At 39.8% G+C, this 18808-nt stretch overlaps 1 protein-coding gene across 1 annotated transcript in view; it reads left to right on the plus strand.

Annotated features, from left to right (window-relative positions):
* Window positions 1-15467, plus strand: part of INSR (insulin receptor) — a 1116918-nt gene extending 1101451 nt beyond the window's left edge. The window contains exon 21 of the mRNA XM_069649227.1: window positions 844-15467. Coding sequence (XP_069505328.1) covers window positions 844-1198 — 355 coding nt within the window. The 3' untranslated portion in view covers window positions 1199-15467. The remainder of the gene's footprint in view (window positions 1-843) is intronic.
* The last annotated feature ends 3341 nt before the right edge of the window (window positions 15468-18808 follow it).

Here is an 18808-nt window from a genome sequence, read left to right on the forward strand (position 1 = left end):
TAGCCAAGTTACACGTTGTTTTGAAGCGATTGGAAATTCGAACTGGTAATAAGCACCTCACATTCTATTTGTCAATTACATTTTTTGTAGTATCATTTATCAAGGCTTTGTACATTCATTCCAAAGTAATAAACACCCCCTCATATTTACTTTGCTTAATTATACAATCTGAAAAGAACTGTGAATATTAATAGTAAACACAAAAAGCTGGAGAAGAGTAAATGAGGGAGGACTGTGGGAAGGAAGCATGCTGCATAGATTTGGATTCAATGACCAAGAAGGGCCAGAGCAGATGAAGCACAGGGGGATAGAATAGTATGTATGATCAAGGATTGTGTGGTAACTGATTTTGAAACAAAAAGGATGAAGGGATGGGGGGGGAGAGTTACTTAGGTTACCTATAAGCATGTAAATCCCATAGAATAAGCAAGACATGGTGGACTTAAAGAAATCCTTAACCACTAAAGAGATGGTGATAAGACATGAAGAGGAGACCGATAATATGAATAGCAGGGATTAGTATAGATTTATAATGGACCATAGAAAAGACTTGAAAGTGAAGTGCAGAATTGAATGATCATATGGGTTCATGCCATCAGAAAAACACTTTTTTGCCTTTGGCTTCCGTTCTACAAACCATTATAATCTGGTACTTATTAGTTTGCTGCTCCTTTTGTGACTCCCCTCTGAGAATTAATGTCTTTGTTAAATGATTGGCAAGTAATAGAAAACCGGAATGTCACCCTAAAATAGTAGCAGCAAATCAAATAAGTGCTAGCTGCAGTTGGACAAAGTGCCTAATTTTTGTGTAGTTGTTGATTGTTGTTTTTCCGTTCTCCTCAGACACAGCCTGATGTCATTGTGCTGGCAGTATAACCCAAAGATGCGCCCCGTTTTCCTGGAGATCATAGACATGCTGAAGGAGGATCTGCCCCCCAGCTTCCAGGAACTTTCCTTCTACTACAGTGAGGAAAACAAGCCTCCTGAGGTGGACGATTATGAACTGGACTTTGAGAACATGGAGAGCATTCCGCTTGATCCCTCATCCTGCTCCCAGAGGGATGAAGACCTGGGGCGGAATAACGGACCAGCCACAGGGCTAAAGGGAAGCTACGAAGAACATATACCGTATACCCACATGAATGGTGGGAAGAAAAATGGCCGCATCCTTTCCTTGCCACGCTCTAGCCCTTCCTAACATCACCTGGTCGTTATAGGTGTGGTTTCTTCATTTTCTGTTGCTTTTTTTCCATCAAAAGGCCCTCCAAAATTCTCAGGTCAGGACAATAATTGCTGCTGCCACAGTATGACACAAGTACAAACTTCAATTCATTTGTTTTTGACCTCCCTATATATTTTTTTGCCAAGTTGACTGGTTGTCAGTGGACATAACTGTGAACACAAATAGAAAGGAAAAGAAAAACGATTACTGTGTCAGCGGACACAACACAACCGTGGTTTTTAAGAAAATAAAATTGAAAGTGACCTTACACAAATTAAGGTTGAAGAGAAGAAACTGAAATCTACTCTTGCAAGTCAATTAAAGGAAATTAAATTCTCTGGTATCTGAGCGATATATCTGCATATATACGTACAGATATAACTAATAGAAATACAATGAGGAACAAAACTTCAGAAAAGACGGGCAAAGAAAAACTTGTATTGTCCAGCAGATTTCCAGGCTTTTTACAGATACCACTTCGGAATTTTGTTTTCTTTCATCAAGGTTGAAGGATAACCATAAAGATATATTTTTTTTAAAAAAGAAAACACAAATTAATTGGACAGACAATTCCTCGGATTGACCAATGGCTGCTGCTTTCATACTTTCTATGAGTATACAATCCTTGTGTGCATTTGTGTGTGTGTGCGTGCGTGCGTGCGCAGGTATAGACTTGTTATACATGAATAGTGGGATGTTTTCCAAAAACATGCAATAGGAACGCATCCCGGTTGTTTGTACATAATTATTTGTAATGTCCCACTAGCTTTTTTTCTATACTTTGCTTGGAATAGCCCCCATAGCTTTTCTGTTTTCACCACCAAAGATGATTTATGTTGGCTGGGCTGGCAACTTTCACCCCAAATGTTGGTGGCAGGTGCCAAGCATTGACAAGTGGTTGGTGAGCTCTGTTGTCCAAGCTAACCTCTGATGGTTGGGTCCAGGAGTAATTTCCCAGAGCACCTTTGTTTTTCAGAGGATCTAGTGGCCAGGTGCAAGATCGCATTTGCCTTGCCCTCTGATGCCACTTGGTGTTGCCCAACTCATCCCACTTCCTGACACTGGACCCCAGTTAGGTCATGCCCATTAAATACACTGTTTGTGCAGGGAGAATGTCATAATTAGCTACTGCCAACAAACTACGCTGGCAACCATGCAAGGCAATTCTCGCAAATGGCTTACTTTCTTATTTTGTGCCTCTTTGTTTTTGTGCATTTCTTTTTTGGGAGTGAAGTGGATGCTTTTGAGACCAAATGAAACCAGAAAATCAAAATGAGCTATTTGGCTTCCTCGTCAGTACAGCATTAATAAGTATATATTTTGTTTTGTTGTAACATATTTTAAATTGTTTTTCTTTGGGCTAGCTTTAAGCATTAACCTTATGTAAGTTATTGACCTTTTACTATCTTGTTTTTGTTTTCGGTTCGTTTGGTCTTCAAAGCCATCCCTTCCTTCTAAAACAAATCCTATGCTGACCGATTACTGACTGAGGTGTTACAATGCATATAATAGTTTGTCCTATGCAAGGCTGCTGAGCCTGATCTAACTTTGGGCATGTTCATGGGAGGACAGCAGATTGTTTGCTGGACCTTAAAAGCCTGTTTCCCAACAGTGGTTACGTCTCTGCCTAGCACTAAGGCTGAAGTTTGGGTTGCTGTGGCATATGACAGGTAACAAACACCTTGTTCTAGTTCATGTATATAAGAAGTTATATATGCCTAGAAACAGAGTGGTTTCCAAAATGCACAGCATCTCTTTTTTGGATGTCTCATGTTTGTCAGCAATGTGGGCGAACATGCCCTATGTAGCCCTGCTGAAGTTGGCAAGGCCAGAAGACAAGGTGCTTATTTGTTCCAGATATTGATGAAAGCGGTTTGGAAGCAATTTAAATGCCTGTAAGGAGGATTTTGGGGGGGTGGGATGGTGGGGGAGTTGTATGTGTGTATATTTGTGTGAGACGACTTGCAGTCAATATCCTAGAATAATGGACAAACAGCACCACCAGTTATCATTTGTCGATGGAGTGAACTTGCAGGCCATATCGGACAGCATTTCAGTAATGAAATGTGCAAATTAGTAGTGTTATGTATGTGTTGCTTTAATGAATTTCCTCTAGGTTTTCACAGTTGCTGTCATGGCGTATTCCATGATTTTGCTCTTCATAGTGAGGGGACAGCAAGAGATGGGTGCACTCTTTCTGGTAGCCACGCATTTGACTATATGTATCTAGTGGCAAATTTAGGCAGGCAAAGTTCTCCCTTAAGCGTGTTTTGTTATGTGTATGTGGTTATTTTCTGTGCAACGTTTAATTTGCGGTTTCAAATATGGCAAGTTACACACGGGAACTGTGACACAGACACTCACAAGGACTGAATAAAAGGGTAGGCATAAATATATGCATTAGAAAACAGTACAGCATACATTCACAAGACTATTGATCTGAAAGTATATGCATACACATATGGAAAATGACAAAAGATGCCCATGAAGTTAATATTGACCTTGAATCAATGCATACTTACAATATAGTAGCATAGAAATAATAGATGTGTGTGTATTGATTCCATGAAAAGGAGTTCATACACAAACTGTACATAGAAAGTTAACATATTCTTTAAGGTGAGAAATTATACACATTTACCATTTCACACGATGTCTACACCTACATGTACATAATAGATACCTGTACTATCGATAGGAAATATGTGCATGGAATGAGACCAAAAGAGTACCTCGCACGAGAAATACATCCACACTGGGATGGAGAGCGTGCACATGCACGCATTGATCACCTAAAAGTGGCCATTTATGCTACACGTAAGATGTGCGTATATTTGGGAAATGTGAATTGTTGCTTCATTTTTGTGGATGTATGCTGTATACATATAGTTTGGACTAGTGGATCTCCAAAGCCTGATGCTTAAGCGACTCGAGATCTGTCTGTCTGTCTGTTAAATGAGTCAATACATTAGGAGATGTATGGCTAACATTCTACAAAAGACGCTCTATGGCTGTTTTCCTCTTCGTGGGATTGTTCTTGCATGTGAAAAAGGCTATATCCAGAGATATAACAGCATTGCCTATGGCTTGCCCTTGATTTACATTTAGATGCCAAACATTTCATTTCTTCAGTCTCTCCACAACTGAACATGTTTTCTGGATTACTTCACTAGCTTGTCCTTGGGCACAACCCCTCAGCTGCAGTAGAACAAACCAAAAATTATATATATCCTCTACTTTTACCTTGGAATAAATTTTACTCCTGGGAGAGGTGATGGATGTATTTGCCGGCCTTAACCTTGCTTTTTAGCACTTCTGTCTGTTTGAGACTAGCACACAATCGTTGGTGTATTAATAAGATTCCTCGCCTTTAGACACCCAAGTGTAACCTGTTTATCAATGTTCTTGATATGTCTTCTCAGACTGAGAGGGAATAAGGCATTCTCTCGTTGCTTCATCGTCAGAAGAAAAACTGCAAAGGTGCTAAAACTTTGGGGCGTGTCAATTTGTGGTGGATGTTAGTTCTGTCTTTTAAGGCCTTTAGCAGATGTTTGCTTAAAATATGCAAGGACAGTGATTTAACCACTCTGAACGTTTCCTAGGTGTACATTTCACAGAAAGTAAATCGGTACTGTTTGCATCTCCGGTTTGGAAGCACATTGCAGTGTTAGCTTTGAATTGATGCAAGGTCAATAATTAGCAAAAGCCTTATGTCACGGTAGGTTTCTCACTACTTTTGATGCCTTGGTCTCATCCCACCAGAACATTGTTAAAAGGCTGCTCCACTATTGACCCTCCCCATCCCTGATTCCAATAATCTTTAGATATGACACTTTCAGAGCTAATATAGTGCCTAATTCTCCCAGAAAACACCTACTCTAGTCTGGATATCTAAAATCAGATTGAAGTAAACATAACCCTGTAGTTTGCTTTTATACTCCATAGCTAAATGAAACTGTTGATGTGCTAGTTGGTCTGGGATATAGATTTTGATGTCGGCAGTATGTGACCGTTTTTATTTTTTTGATTGGTGGCATTGTTTTGCTTAACATTTCACTCATTGAAGTGGAAATGTAATTGGCGCAAATATAGAAAAAATAAGTCTTCATTACGAAAATTGCATGGTTCCTTAAGTCGGGAACCTTTCTAAATAGGACCTCCCTTCAAAGAAATGCCTATATAATATGGTATTTGAGGCAAGAATCGAATTTATGTATTTTCATGTTCTTGCATCTTCTCAGAGGTAGTGGCATGAACATGTACTTCAGAACTACCCGTTCAGTCACTCTAGGCTTGCACTCTAGGGTTACAAAGGCAGAATGTCCCCCTTAATGCAACTACAGAATTGACTTTGTAAATAGTAGGTTATGTACTTAAAATAAATATATATGTTAAGGGGCCTAGATCTAGTTTTTGTTTGTGCTTTTCGGATGTCAAAGTACAAACAAGCAGTTCTACACTACACATGCAGGAAGAAGAAGAAATAATCTCACAGTTTTATAATTGAGAAGACTTTCTTATTAGGAGAAATTTTTATTTATTTTAATATAATAGAAATCACTGTACAAAGATAACCAATTTGCTTTCATAAAAACAAAATATATATAGCATGTACATTTTTATCCATTTAAAAATAAACAGGAGGAGGATCTGGTGCGATTGTTTTTTTTCTTCTTTTAATTGTATTTTTTCTTGCTCTGGCACAGTCTACCTCAGTGTGTTGTAAGGATACTTCAATACCATGCACTTCTCGATTTATTACAGTGTTCTAGAATTTATATGAATTTAGCAATTTAGCAAAACTAGGTACCAGTGAACCTTTCTAGTGCCACTCAGTGGAGCCCCCAATGCTGAGCACAGTAGTTCCGTATGGGCCAGGACTTAGAACACCACTCAGAATTAAGGTGCATCTGCATATGTCCTAAGGGTAACATTGTTTCCTATTATTATATAAATGTCCATTGGATACTGAAAGTTAATGCCAATGACAAGGCCTTTGACTGGGAGAGAAACTAAGCTGGCATCTCTAGCTCTATAACCCATGCAGCAATGACCAAAGATCTCTCATTGTATTTTTGTTCAACGTCTGTAATGATAAAGCAACATTACACCACCCCTGTCATAACACTGTCCAGAAGTAAAACCTACATTTCCAGGGGATGTGCCTACTTCCACTTCCCTTGCTTTTGTAAAATATTTAGAGTTAACGCCATATATGAAATAAGTCAATCAAGCTGTTTTGTAAAGTAGTTAAATATAGTAACCCGCTTGTTCTGAAACACCAGACATGAAAGCAAATTTGCAAGGAGAAGATGCGATGGGCAGCAAGATTGACAGAAAGAGAAGTGGAAGTTGCAGTCGCAGTGATGCCCACCCTTTCCCAGGTGTTCTAAATGTTGATCTGAAAATGTACAGCATTGTCCTACTGTTTATTTAATTGTATTCAAAAATTATTCTTCAGCAGTTGCATCTCTTGCAACATTAAAAAAACACTAGCTGCCTGGACATCTATCTACAGGTTTAAAATGTTGTCAAGGCGATCTCATTTTGCTCACCTTTCTGAGGGTGGTTTGAGACATATTATTTACATTTGACTGATAACTAAGAGTGTGCTTGTGTGACACCCATGTAAGTTTATCAATGGTGGGGCAAATTGGCTGCTCTTTAACTGGCTTTCATTCTTAGTTTGCAATTATCTTCAGACCGGGGATCATCGATGTTAATCTATTTGTTTTGTTAATTCATTTTTAAAAATATGGGTGACTAAATTGAAAATGTATTAAATTATAAATCGGAAGACTGGTCCCCCTGGACCACCACAGCCCCGTCTTACTGCCTTATTTTGTTCAAGGTCATACTCCATAAAGCCATAAAAAAGCAGGTTTACATACTTTTTAAGCATGGTCTGTCCTTTTTATCAATTGTCTCCCCTTGTGAATGGCGTAGCATGGCTTTTTGGTGCTCAGCTTCAATGCTTTTGGTGATCAGCTTCAAATGTTTTTGTTTTAATTACTGGAAGAATGTGGATGGTCCTCAACATACACGTAGCTTGTATTGGGGTTCGGCTAGCTTTGGCATACAGAATAGAGTTATAGCAAAACTTAACACATTTTTAATGAAGCTATGCCATATAGCTTTTTCTCAGATCCACAGTTTGCTTTGAGCCTGCTTCTCTTTCTGCATTAAACTTGTAGTGAATACCAATGCGTTTTCATTGATTTTAAAATGTAGATACTTAGGTTAGAATTGTTGGAAGTTTCCACCAATATATGCCTCTTAATTCAAATTCGAGTTTATTTTAGTTTGATTAGCAGCAACTTGGCATCATAGGGACAAAAACAATTATTTATTCTTGCAACCCTGTTATCTGTCACAGCAAGCATATCAAAGCATTATGGGGAAACATTTTCCAATTTTCGTCTGACAAGGATTGCTTTATAATTCAGACAGAGGTTCTGAAATCACCAGTGATGTACCATCACACGAAAAGACTGATATTTTACAAGAAACAAGCATGCCCTTGGTTCCGTTTTTAAATCGGCATGTGGTGAATCTTTTCTATTTTTTTGCAGAGTGACACGACCATTTTTAAAAAAACATGCTGCATCAACGTTGTCTGAAATATTGACAGTAAACATGTGACTTAGGTTCTCCCTGACCATCAAATAATCAGCTTTGTTTTAGTTTCTGTGATGTGTCAAGACACCACGTGGCATTTTTTTCCTAATTCGGATGTCATTGTTTCTCTGCTGTTCATGGCAAGTTTACTGGAGGGTCAAAAGTCACATTTACTCCAATCCTATGTAGATTGGAGAGGCACTTATCAGTCTGTATTCTTGCCTCGCATGGTTATCGGGCCATGAGCGAGACGGCAAATGCTTATGTGGTGTAATTTGTCATGTGAGCAAATTAACTGCCAATTCAGGTAACCAGCTGGCAAATTCAGTGTCACTGCTTTTGAAGGGTGCAGGGATCATTTAGTGGGTGTGTGAAGAATGTAGGATGCAATAGCTGAGGTTTCAGAGATGTGATTTGTTTTATATGGAAGTATGTGATTACTAAAGATTGGATTGGTGTCAATGTATTCCTCTGTGATACAATGAGTGTACGTTTTGATTGTTGGCGTGCAAATGCAGATTCAGATGTTGTATTGCAATGAGCAATTGCTGATTCCTGTGTTGTGACTGTAAAAAATATACTGTGAGGTATGGGAGCTGCTCTAATTGGTATGTAACTACACATCTACAGTATTAGGTGTGCAAATGAGTGGTGACAGGAATTCTTAAATTAAATAATATTTAAGACTTTAGAGGTGTGAAAGTAAATTAATAGACCATATCGAGTCCGACAAGGGTGATCTGAATGTGACTGTAAATGTGCTGATTAGAGAAGTACAAATAGGATGTCTGGACAGAAAATACAAATTCACAGGTTATTCACTAGCGTCCAAAGAGTGGGTCAATAGGGGGTGACTATTTATGGGCAAATATGTAATATGAGGTATAAGTATTGTAAATTCTGGAATATTGTTTGGAAGGAACTAGAAGTGTGCAAATCCAGCTACCAGGGTGACAGTATAAAATGTGAGCTTTGTTTGTGATGATTTTTGGTAGGTCCGGCGGATTCAATGTTTCCAATCTAGGAACTGTGGACGGACAAGTCTTTTAAAATGCCTAAATTCAGTCGGACCATAGGAGTCACAGGCTTCTCATGTGTTCAAATATGCTATGTTTTGACTTCAATCGTGCAGCTTTCAGAGGTGTGCTGTCCGCATGTGCATTTGGTAGTCCTTTTTAGATTTAACAATCTTTTGTTGAAGAATTAATACCAATTTATATTGTGACTACCTTGCTTGTCATTGAATGAAGGCGAAACATTTTCAGCAGGCATCTTGTAAATATTTAATTCTGTTAAATGCCAAGCCAAATTTAAATGAGCTGTTCTGGTAGGCAAGGATTAGATTGACGTGGAAAGATATATACAAATATTGTAAATACGTGTGCTCACAGTCTTTTGTCTTGTTACTTCACAGTCCTTTTCTTGTCTTTTTTAGGAAAAGTACATAAAACTGCAACATAGGCTTCCTGGGTGACTCCATATTACCAGAAAAAACATATTCCTTGGTCCTGGGGTTTCATCTGGCAGGTCAATCTTTGACTCAACATGTCTAGACGTTGACATAAAAATGTAGCAGCAGAAAATGGGAAATATTTCAGTTCAGGAGTTTAAAGGTAGATGCAATTATGATTGATTGGAATAAGCATAACTTACTATTAAGTGCCAAGATTCCCTGTTTTGGAGCCTCACATGCTGCTCTCCCAGATAAAAGGTTCTTACATATTCTGAAAGCAATCAAATACCCAAACTGCCCATGGCTTTTTAACTGAACGTTTTTTGCTGGCTCGCAACAGTCAAATTGAAGCAGGTTTTGCACAAGTGAAAAGATGGACGGGGGAGACGAAGTAACACATTCTCGATGATCAAAAGCCTGTAATTCCACCTCCGTTCATGATTCTGTTTACTCCAAATTGATATTCGTGAATCTGTATGTACTGTTTAGGATGTGGTGCAATAGAAAATATCAAATATGAACCAAGTCCTGCTCGCGCTAATATGGATGCATAATGCGGACCACCTCCATTTTGACATTGTGTAGTTATGGGGAAACTCTAACCACATATCAAAACCCTTACTTGCTTTATACTTAGCCAGTGAAATGTATTTGAGAGATCCCTTTTAAGCTAACATTATTTTCAATAGTTTGATGTGTATTTGGACAAGATCCTTTCAAAAATCACTTTGGCAGTTAACTAAGGAAGTATTACCAAATCTAACAGGGTGACTAGGCACATTTTTTGGGCGAGTAGGCTGCATTCCTCGTTTCTGCCAAAGAGACTGGGGTGGTGACTTGCATAGCCCATGGAGCACTTCTACTGACTCCTTAGGTTCCAGTGATCTATGAGCCGAATGTATGTAGCCTTACTAGCTGGGCGTCTAGGAGCCAAAATGTAATGCAGCATTAAAAAGTCACTGATGGGCGAACCAAAACAGCGAAAGGTCACCTGCAGACATTCTTTGTCTCCACAATGCCAGACATCAATCAATATTTTTTTCCCTACTGTTACTCTAAACTAAAAATATTAGAAGATGCTCAGGTTGCCAGTTGAGGATTTTGTAGTCTGTGTAGGTCTATTACCCTTGTTCTAGAACATATTTGTTCATGCGGTAAAACGGGCACTTGCTCACTGTCAATTTTGACTATTCTTGAAAAGCCATTGCAAGCAGACGCTTGCATGCATCACATTATGAATTATCCTCTGTGGATGCTGCCAGCCTAAGATCTGCAGTTTGCACTCCCATTGCACTCTTTCCGTTACTAACACTTATCCCAAGATTCTCTGGTGCATCACCCATACCGTACCTTTCACAGCTATATGTATTCTGTGGAACAGCAACAGCAAGCTTATTCTGTGGCAATTATTGCGATATTTTCTAACATCAGGATTGACACATGTTGTGGTACAATAATGGGTATATTCAGTGGCACAGTTATTGGCATATTCTCTGCCACAACGATGGGCATATTAAGCAGCACAATGTTTGTGGCAATGATGGAAATTCTTTGGCAGAGCTGGGATTATTTTCCGACAAATGACTATAGTTCACTCCGTAAATATAAGACCATTACCTGTTGACTTCGTTAAAGCTTGTTCAGTACACTTCATTTTGTCAGAATACATGTTCGTTGACTGCAACTGTTGGGGTGATTTCGGTTTAAAATATTCCTAAATACACCAAATATTTTTCAAATATTTTGGAAATATTTGTGATTCATTATTTCTGCACACGTAATTAAAACAAAACTAAAATGCCAATCTTAGTCTATCCTCTGCTTGGCTCGTCAGTATTCTTCTTGAAGTAGTCTGCATTCGAATTAATGATATAGAAGCATTTACTGTGCCTCAACCTCTCCTGTTTTGGCTGCGTTGTTCGCATCACTTTGCATCTACAGGTGTACACTCTGTTTTCCTTCGATGGAAAGTTTGGTTGGGTTGGAGGCTTTTGTGTGTTCATGGAATGATTTGTGAAGTTGTCTTGTCTCAAATGTAATATTTTGTTGAATTATTTTTTATCTTACAAATTTACCACTTTGTCTTTCTGGAAATAAAGCACTTAATTCTAGCAGTTCAAAATGTTTTTTTACTGCATAACAAGGCAAGCTGTGAAATGGCAGGTCGAGAGCTGGTTATTTTTATATTGTATAAATATAATTAATATTAACCTTTTGAAACTGTTATATAAATGTAAATATATATAGATATGTTATATTTTTGTTTGCCAAAGTAGTTGCAGGCAGCAATAAAATTATGTAACTGATGGTAGTTAATTTTTTTCTTCATGATTGTCTAAACTGCCAATAAACTCAACGCTGACTACATTTCCTTATTAGAGGGGCTGAATCAGTGAATTTCAGTGAAACGTTGCAAGTTCTTAGTGGACGTGTTGGCCTGTGTGTGTAATAACTATGCAGTAGGAAGTAGCAATTCTGCTGGTACATATGCTCTGTGGGCCAAGGGAGACAGTTGGTGTGCCCTAGGACACATTAGCTGTAAAGCACAACAGCGCTGGTATACTGTTCGATACATTAGTTGTGTGTCATACAGCTGTTGTGCCCTGGCACAAGGTAGGATTGGCATGGAAAACAGTATCTGTACTTTTGGGTACAGGTGTGCCACGGGATGCAGTAGCTGAGCTGTCAGATACAGATTCTGTGCGATATGCTAGCTCTGTGATGCATTAGCTGCGCAGAAGAATACATACTGTATCTGTGCTAGGAAATGCATTGACTTTGTGTGTAGCTATTGCTCTGCGGTAGGGCACTGAAGTGTGCTGAAGCATGCATTGGTGTATAACATCTTTATTTCGGTTTATGTCAGTCTTCTTTTTGATATCTTGTGAGGATAGATCACAATTTAATAACATGTGTTTAACAACACTTCTAGAATCTGCCAGTAAAGCACTTTGGATCACGAACCCATAATAAGCCCCAGTCCCCTTATTGTACAATATTATGGTAATCCTTCCAAGAATTTATTGGAATATTTCTAGGAAGCGACTAGTGTGATAAAAATGTCTCTATTTGCCCTGTTAAGTTGCATTTGTGCATGCACATTACTGCATGGGAAGCAGTTTTACATACTTCCAACATCCTTATTTTCAGCGTTTTGCAATTTCCAATAAAAACAGCTGCATTCACTTTTTGTTACAAAACGGTTTTCAAAGATTCCGATATAGCTCACAATGTCATTTCACGGGCAGTCCCACCCCAGTCAGCATGGCTGGTTAGCTGTGATAGGTTCTGTAATTATTTGACATAACATATTTTATCTTTATCCCGCTTGCATCCTTTCTAGACCGTCCGATTGGCATGTACTTCATATGGAATCATTTTATTCATTAACTGGATTTCGCCTGCTCCCATATACACTTGCACAGTGGAGTACTCCTTTCTTGCCACCCTCGTTAGGTGCTGCAGGAGATGCATCATTTTTCATGAACCATTTTCCTGTCCTATGTAGCCACTTGTTAAATCTCTAGAGTCGTAGTCCGTTGCATTTCCAGCAATGAAATTCGCGATTGTCATGGCCACTTAATATTTTTAAAACGATGTCTAGCTGAATAATCAAAAGTATTATTTAAGTAGGTCAAAATAAGTTCATGGTGTGACTTAAACTCTTTACTGGGTCTTGATAAAAAAGTGTTTAATATCTTGATATGAACCCTTTTTTTTAATTGGAAGCTGTTATTTCTACCCAATTGGTACAGGTTTGCTGCGCTCCCATTTGTTCCACTGCCAAATCAAAAACTGAAAATGGACTAACTTTGAGCATTAGTCATTTTTGTTTTGCTAAGGTAAAGCTGACGTAATGCTTTCTTCTGTTCCTGCTGGATCCAGATGGAGTGCATTTTAAATTCGTTCTTTTTGACTTCTGGCTGCTTTGTTTTTTTCCTATTTGAGGTTTCTTGGATATACCTTTACATTTTGGTGGGGTTCTTTGTGTATTGTGTACTAAGACCACTCTTTTGTGGTCTCTCCAAACTGAATAACTCCTTATGAACGCAAGTTAAGCACACCATCTTTTTAATGTAGAACAGCACCATTTGCCTTAACAGCTTGTTTTGGAGCCAGAGGAATATGTATACATTTCCTAAGAGGGTGGTTATATGTAGGAGGTGAATACAATGCTTGGACCTTAACATTCTGCATAACCCATTTTTCCACTTGAATGCAAAATGTTGAATTCAACCTCCAGTCCGTTGTGTGGTGACAGATTGTGACCCATAAGGTTTGTTGTTGCCTTTTTTAGGCTATTACTAATTGCAATTTCCCAACCATCAAGAAAGATAAGACTACAGTACATCATGTTTCCATGTGGATTCAGAGGTAGCAAGCAAGTATTGCTCTCAAAGGTTATGACATTATATATTTGCATTGTACTGCTGAGGATTACCACTGTGCCACCCCTTCCTGCTGCATGTTGCAAAGAGTGCTGAGACTTATATTAAAATCTCTTTGGTTTCACAAAATGGTCAGGTGTGCACAGTCTTGAATTAACCTGGGGGGTGGAGACGGTATGCTTATTACACCCCTGGTGCTATTCGGTGGCTTTCTGATTGTACCTCTTCTAAGCACCAGCCTGGGGAGTAAACTCTGCAGGATATTCCACCTCACTGATAATTCTCTCCTCATGCCAACTCCTGATGAGTGCTCACTGGATACTACTATGCTAAAAACACTTGACTTCTAAAAGCTTTCGTATAGGTGTACACTAAACCTACCTTTTAAAATCTTGTTTATTTTGTATATATTTTTGGTAAGATTTGAGAGTACATGTTTGTAAATATCTGAATGAAGACAGGTGGTTTGTGTTGAGGGAACACAGACTCCCTCGAAACAAGAGAAACTGCTTTCAGGAACGTGATTAAAGTATTGGAGGTGGCAGAAGGGGGTTTGGTCATTTAATGTTCAGAGTAGTTCCTTTGATGTGGAACATTCTTGTGGACAGAGAACTCTTTATATAATTCAGTAAGATGGCCTGTTGGCTTCACGTCACTGTGACATTTGCTGCAGTCTTGGACTTTCACTTAATCTTTTTGATGCCCATGAGTTAGGGCAATGTGACTAAGTACTACATTGCAGTGGTTGGTAAAATCAAAGACAGGGACTATGTACCCAATACCTTCAGTGACCCAGAAACAGCTGGTAACTCCCAAAATAAATAGAGATCACGCAGCAGACAGCCCATTGCATTCAAGGAGCCGTGTGGTTAAAGTGTTGCCTGGGAGGGTTAGCGACCCCCCACAGCCATTTTCCTAACCGCAGCTCCTTGAATGCAAGAGCTGCGCGGTGCGGTATGCTCTTGGGGGTGTGTCCTAAGCACTCTTGCTTAGACCACACACCCTAACCACAGGCCCCACCACCCCATTCAATTTACCACCCCACTTAAAGTACTGGTTGAAAGTCTTGCTCTTACAGGGGCTAGGGCCAGTTGGGAAATGTCCTGATTTCCAAACAGGCAGGTCCATTCGTCTGGTGGCAGAACTCAGTAAAAAGTCAGTTGTGGTATGACTGAGAATGGGGATTCTCTTTAGTTCTGCCCTAAAAAAAGTTACTTTTGTGAAAAATCTTGCCCTGCTCTGGCTCGTGCCTTAAATAATTATTAGAGCACAGCTGTGCAGTGTTGTCTATGCAGCCACCAGTCATACTGAATTACCAAGCCCTATATAAAATAGCCAAAACACACGATCGGACTCAAATACACACTTGAGCAAATGTTAGTTCCACTTATCTTGAATATAATGAAGGCAGGCTCATCTGCATTTTAGGTGACGTTTTGTAAATTCTTTATTCTGTGTTCAGAAAAATATATTGCTGCTCCTTTTCCCTGTGCGCAGTTTGTCCAGATATTTTCTTTTCTCGTTTTCTTTTTTTTTTGCGGATACCTCTTGTTTTAAATAAATAAGTTAAAAGGATCAAAAATGTGCCATGGTTTTAAAATGATTAAAAAAAGAAGAAAAAAAAAGAAAAAAGCTTGATTTATTTTTCAATGTTTTCATACAAGAGCCAAGCAGTGACATGTACAGAAACTATCTTTGACTATTAAAAAAAAAACTTGCTGTGTGTAAATTATTCAACAATTAACTGTTTATATTAAAATTATGAAATAAAATTATCCAAGAGTAATGAGTTTTTCTGTATTTATTTATTTTAATTTTTGTTATGCGCTACACTCTCATGGGCCTCCAAGTACAAAAGAGGGGAGTTGAAAAGATAGATTCAGAGGGAAGGATTACACCAAATTAAAAATAAGAGTTTTGACTGATTGCTTAAAGATCATCAGATAAGAAGATGCTCTTATGTTCATCAGGTGTGAGTTACGTTCCCTGGGTGCCTGAACTTCAACATTTCTACTGCCAAACTTCTCCAAGCGGTAGCGGGGTTGGCTCCAGGAGAGAGTAAAGACCTAATGGGTTGTCTAGTGGGTATCCTGTCCAAAAAATATTGGGAAGCTCCTCTATGATGCATTTGTATGTCAAAGATAGGATCCTGTGCCTAGTTCTCTGTTTTACAGGTAGACAATGTATAGTTTTCCTGAATGAGGAGATGCTTTCGCGTTTAGCGAGTCCATAAATAGCCTGGATGGCACCATTTTCAGAGGATTGCAAGCGTTGCAGGTTGGTCTCAGAAGTGCCGGCAAACAAGCTGTTGCAGTAGTCGAGGCGGGAATTGACTAGTGCTGTTGCCAGCAGTGATCTATTTTCGATGGAAAGATAGAGGTGAGTGTGATGGATGAGTTTGGTCACATGGCCACACGAGGTGCGTACCTGTGAGACATGTTGCTTCATAGAAAGCTTGTAATCCAGGACAACATCCAGTCATTTTACAGACTTACTTACAGGGATTTGAATTCCAGAGAGACCGAAATGGTCATAGAGGTCATCAAGTTTTTGTATGCGTTGGCTGGGGGGGGGGGGGGGGCTATGATCAGAAGCTTGGTTTTTTCACTATTTAGCGCAAGGGAGTTCTGTGCCATCCATGACTGGATCTCCTGCTAAACTTCATTCAGGATTTCAGAGTCTTGTGCATGCACCCCAGTGACTTTAAAAAGTACCTGGGTGTCATCTGTGTAGTTGGCATCATTGGCACCCAGTCCGTCCAGTAGGTCAAGGAGGGGCCTAGTATAGATATTGCAAAGAATTGGAGATAAGCAGGTGCCTTGGTGAACTACTCATGTGGACAGGATTGGCCATGCCTGGGCTTTCTCTACCGCAACTCTGAATGTTCTTTGACCTAAAAAAAGATTTGACCCAATGAAAAGCCCCATCTGGGCATTTGGCAACGGTTTTAAGCCGCTCCTCCAACAGGTCATGATCAACAAGATCAAAAGCCGCAGAGAGGTCCAATAACATCAGAAGGGTTGGCTGACCTTGCTCTACAATTCCTGCAATGTTGGATTTAAGGTTCAGTAGGGCTGTCTCAGTTCCTTGCCGGGCTCTGAAGCCTGATTGATAGATGTTCAGTATGTTATTTTCCTTCGATGAATTTATTCAGTTATAGGTACGCTACTCAGTCTATAATCTTCAATAAGTAGGGCACATTAGTAAAGGGTCTATCGTTATTGGCATTGGCCAGATCGAGTGTGATTTTCTTTAGAAAGAGGGTGCATTTCTTGCAATGTTGTTAGCCTCATCATCCACTGATAAGAAATGGGCACACTGTAGCAGTCTGAGAGAATGCTTGGATTTTAGCTTTATAGGTAAACTGAATGTGGTTTGTCAAAGTCGGATACACCTGCTTATAAAATATGGCATCTTGGATAGGGTGGATTGGGAAAGCATTGTACCCTGATAATAAAGTATTGCAAGTGGCCTTGGGCCATAGTACCTAATCCAGTGGCAAACTACCAAAGAAAGGTTTAAAATGCTCCCTGGTTGGTTTGCCTGATCCCTTTATTTCAGTAGTTGATGTAACTTCATTGGTAAACTTCATCAGCCATTGAGGGTATTAAACTCGAATAACGTGTTTGATATTTTCAGTAGTTAGGCTGATTGCATTATAGGTAGCCAAAGCTGTTGGGTATTTAGTTGCTTTTTAAAGGGTGAGCTGTACCACCAGCATGCATCTTACCACCGGCATGACTCTGCATTATCTTTGTCACTATGATTATGAAGCAGCTGCATGGTGTGCTTTTTAGTTGTCCTCAGGTTGAGCTGTTGGTCTGGACTACATTGGGTTTAATGACTTTATGAGGGAGACCACCAGATGCTGAGCTACGGATCAGAAATCTGCGAAATAAATACATGGCTTGCCTATTTTAGAATCTCAAATAAAAGCTACATCAAACCTTTGACTATTATTTTTTTTCTCATATCAACCTCACATTCAAAAGATGAAAACCCGATCTTGTGCAATTGCCATTAAAGCTCCTCTGCCCCACAACACGTGCTCCCCCAACATATTATGGAAGCGAATTGTATTGACTTTTAGGAGATGTAAAACATACCATAGAGGAATGATCCTCAGAACAGTGCAATGTTATTGCAGGGCCGGTTTGGGGAAGTATTTTATGTTGGGAGATATTTATAAAGCGCAACATTCACCATTTCCGTGGTTTCTTGGTACTGACGGCTATCACGGAAGGGGGAGGGGTTTGTTTAGGCAAAGGTAGGTTTTCCTTGGGAAGAATTCCCCAGAGGCAAAGTAGCTGTGCTGCATCCCTGACACCCATAATAGGAGTCACTCTGGCTCTGGGATAGTCCAGTTCATGGGACTTCTGGGAGTCACTGTTAGTGTCTTGAAACAATGCGCAGGAGACCTGAGTAAATGCCATTCAACCCAACAGCGAGGTTCTGTAGGCAGTATATCTGGTGGAGTTGCAAGCTCACACTATTTGATTGGACTTTGGAACAGTGGCTGCTCCTGAAGCAGTGTCCTGGATTGGGCTTCATTGACGTTCTTAAGGCCTGCTATGAGTTTTATGGGATGTTTATTTTTCTTTATTTTTTTTACATTTGTATGGCGCCTATACACATTCGTTCCAGGCGCCACAAGACAAGAAGAGGGGGTGGGAGGAGCACGGATATCATAAGAAACCAACAAGAACAAAGAAACTGTTATATTGGCCTTGTGACAATCCTACCGTGCGAGTGCATGACAAAGTGATGGGACGGTAAGAGTGGTGTTGTAGGATTGTTTCCTCCTGGGCTGAGGAGTCTCACAGTTTTTGCATAATCCAGGCTAGTCATAGGTCCCTCCCCCTTTCCTCCATCCTTGTGGGCGTCCCTCATCATGGGAACGGTACCAGAACATTTGGCAGTGAACAATGAGCTACCCCTTTATATTTAGCATAGGGTGTGGGGGCGCGGCTCTGGGTGTGGGAACGCCCCTGAGACCGCGCCCTCCGGCGTCTCACTGCAGTCCCTTTTTCCGCACAGTGTCAGACCTGGCAGGGAGGCGCAGGAACTTTTTCAACTTTCCGTGTGCTCCTCGTTCTTTTGTCTTTTGAAATTCTTCACCTTCCTTCG

Source organism: Ambystoma mexicanum, chromosome 1p (genome assembly GCF_040938575.1).
Source record: "Ambystoma mexicanum isolate Mex_15411 chromosome 1p, UKY_AmexF1_1, whole genome shotgun sequence".
In the NCBI taxonomy this organism is placed as follows: Eukaryota; Metazoa; Chordata; class Amphibia; order Caudata; family Ambystomatidae; genus Ambystoma; species Ambystoma mexicanum.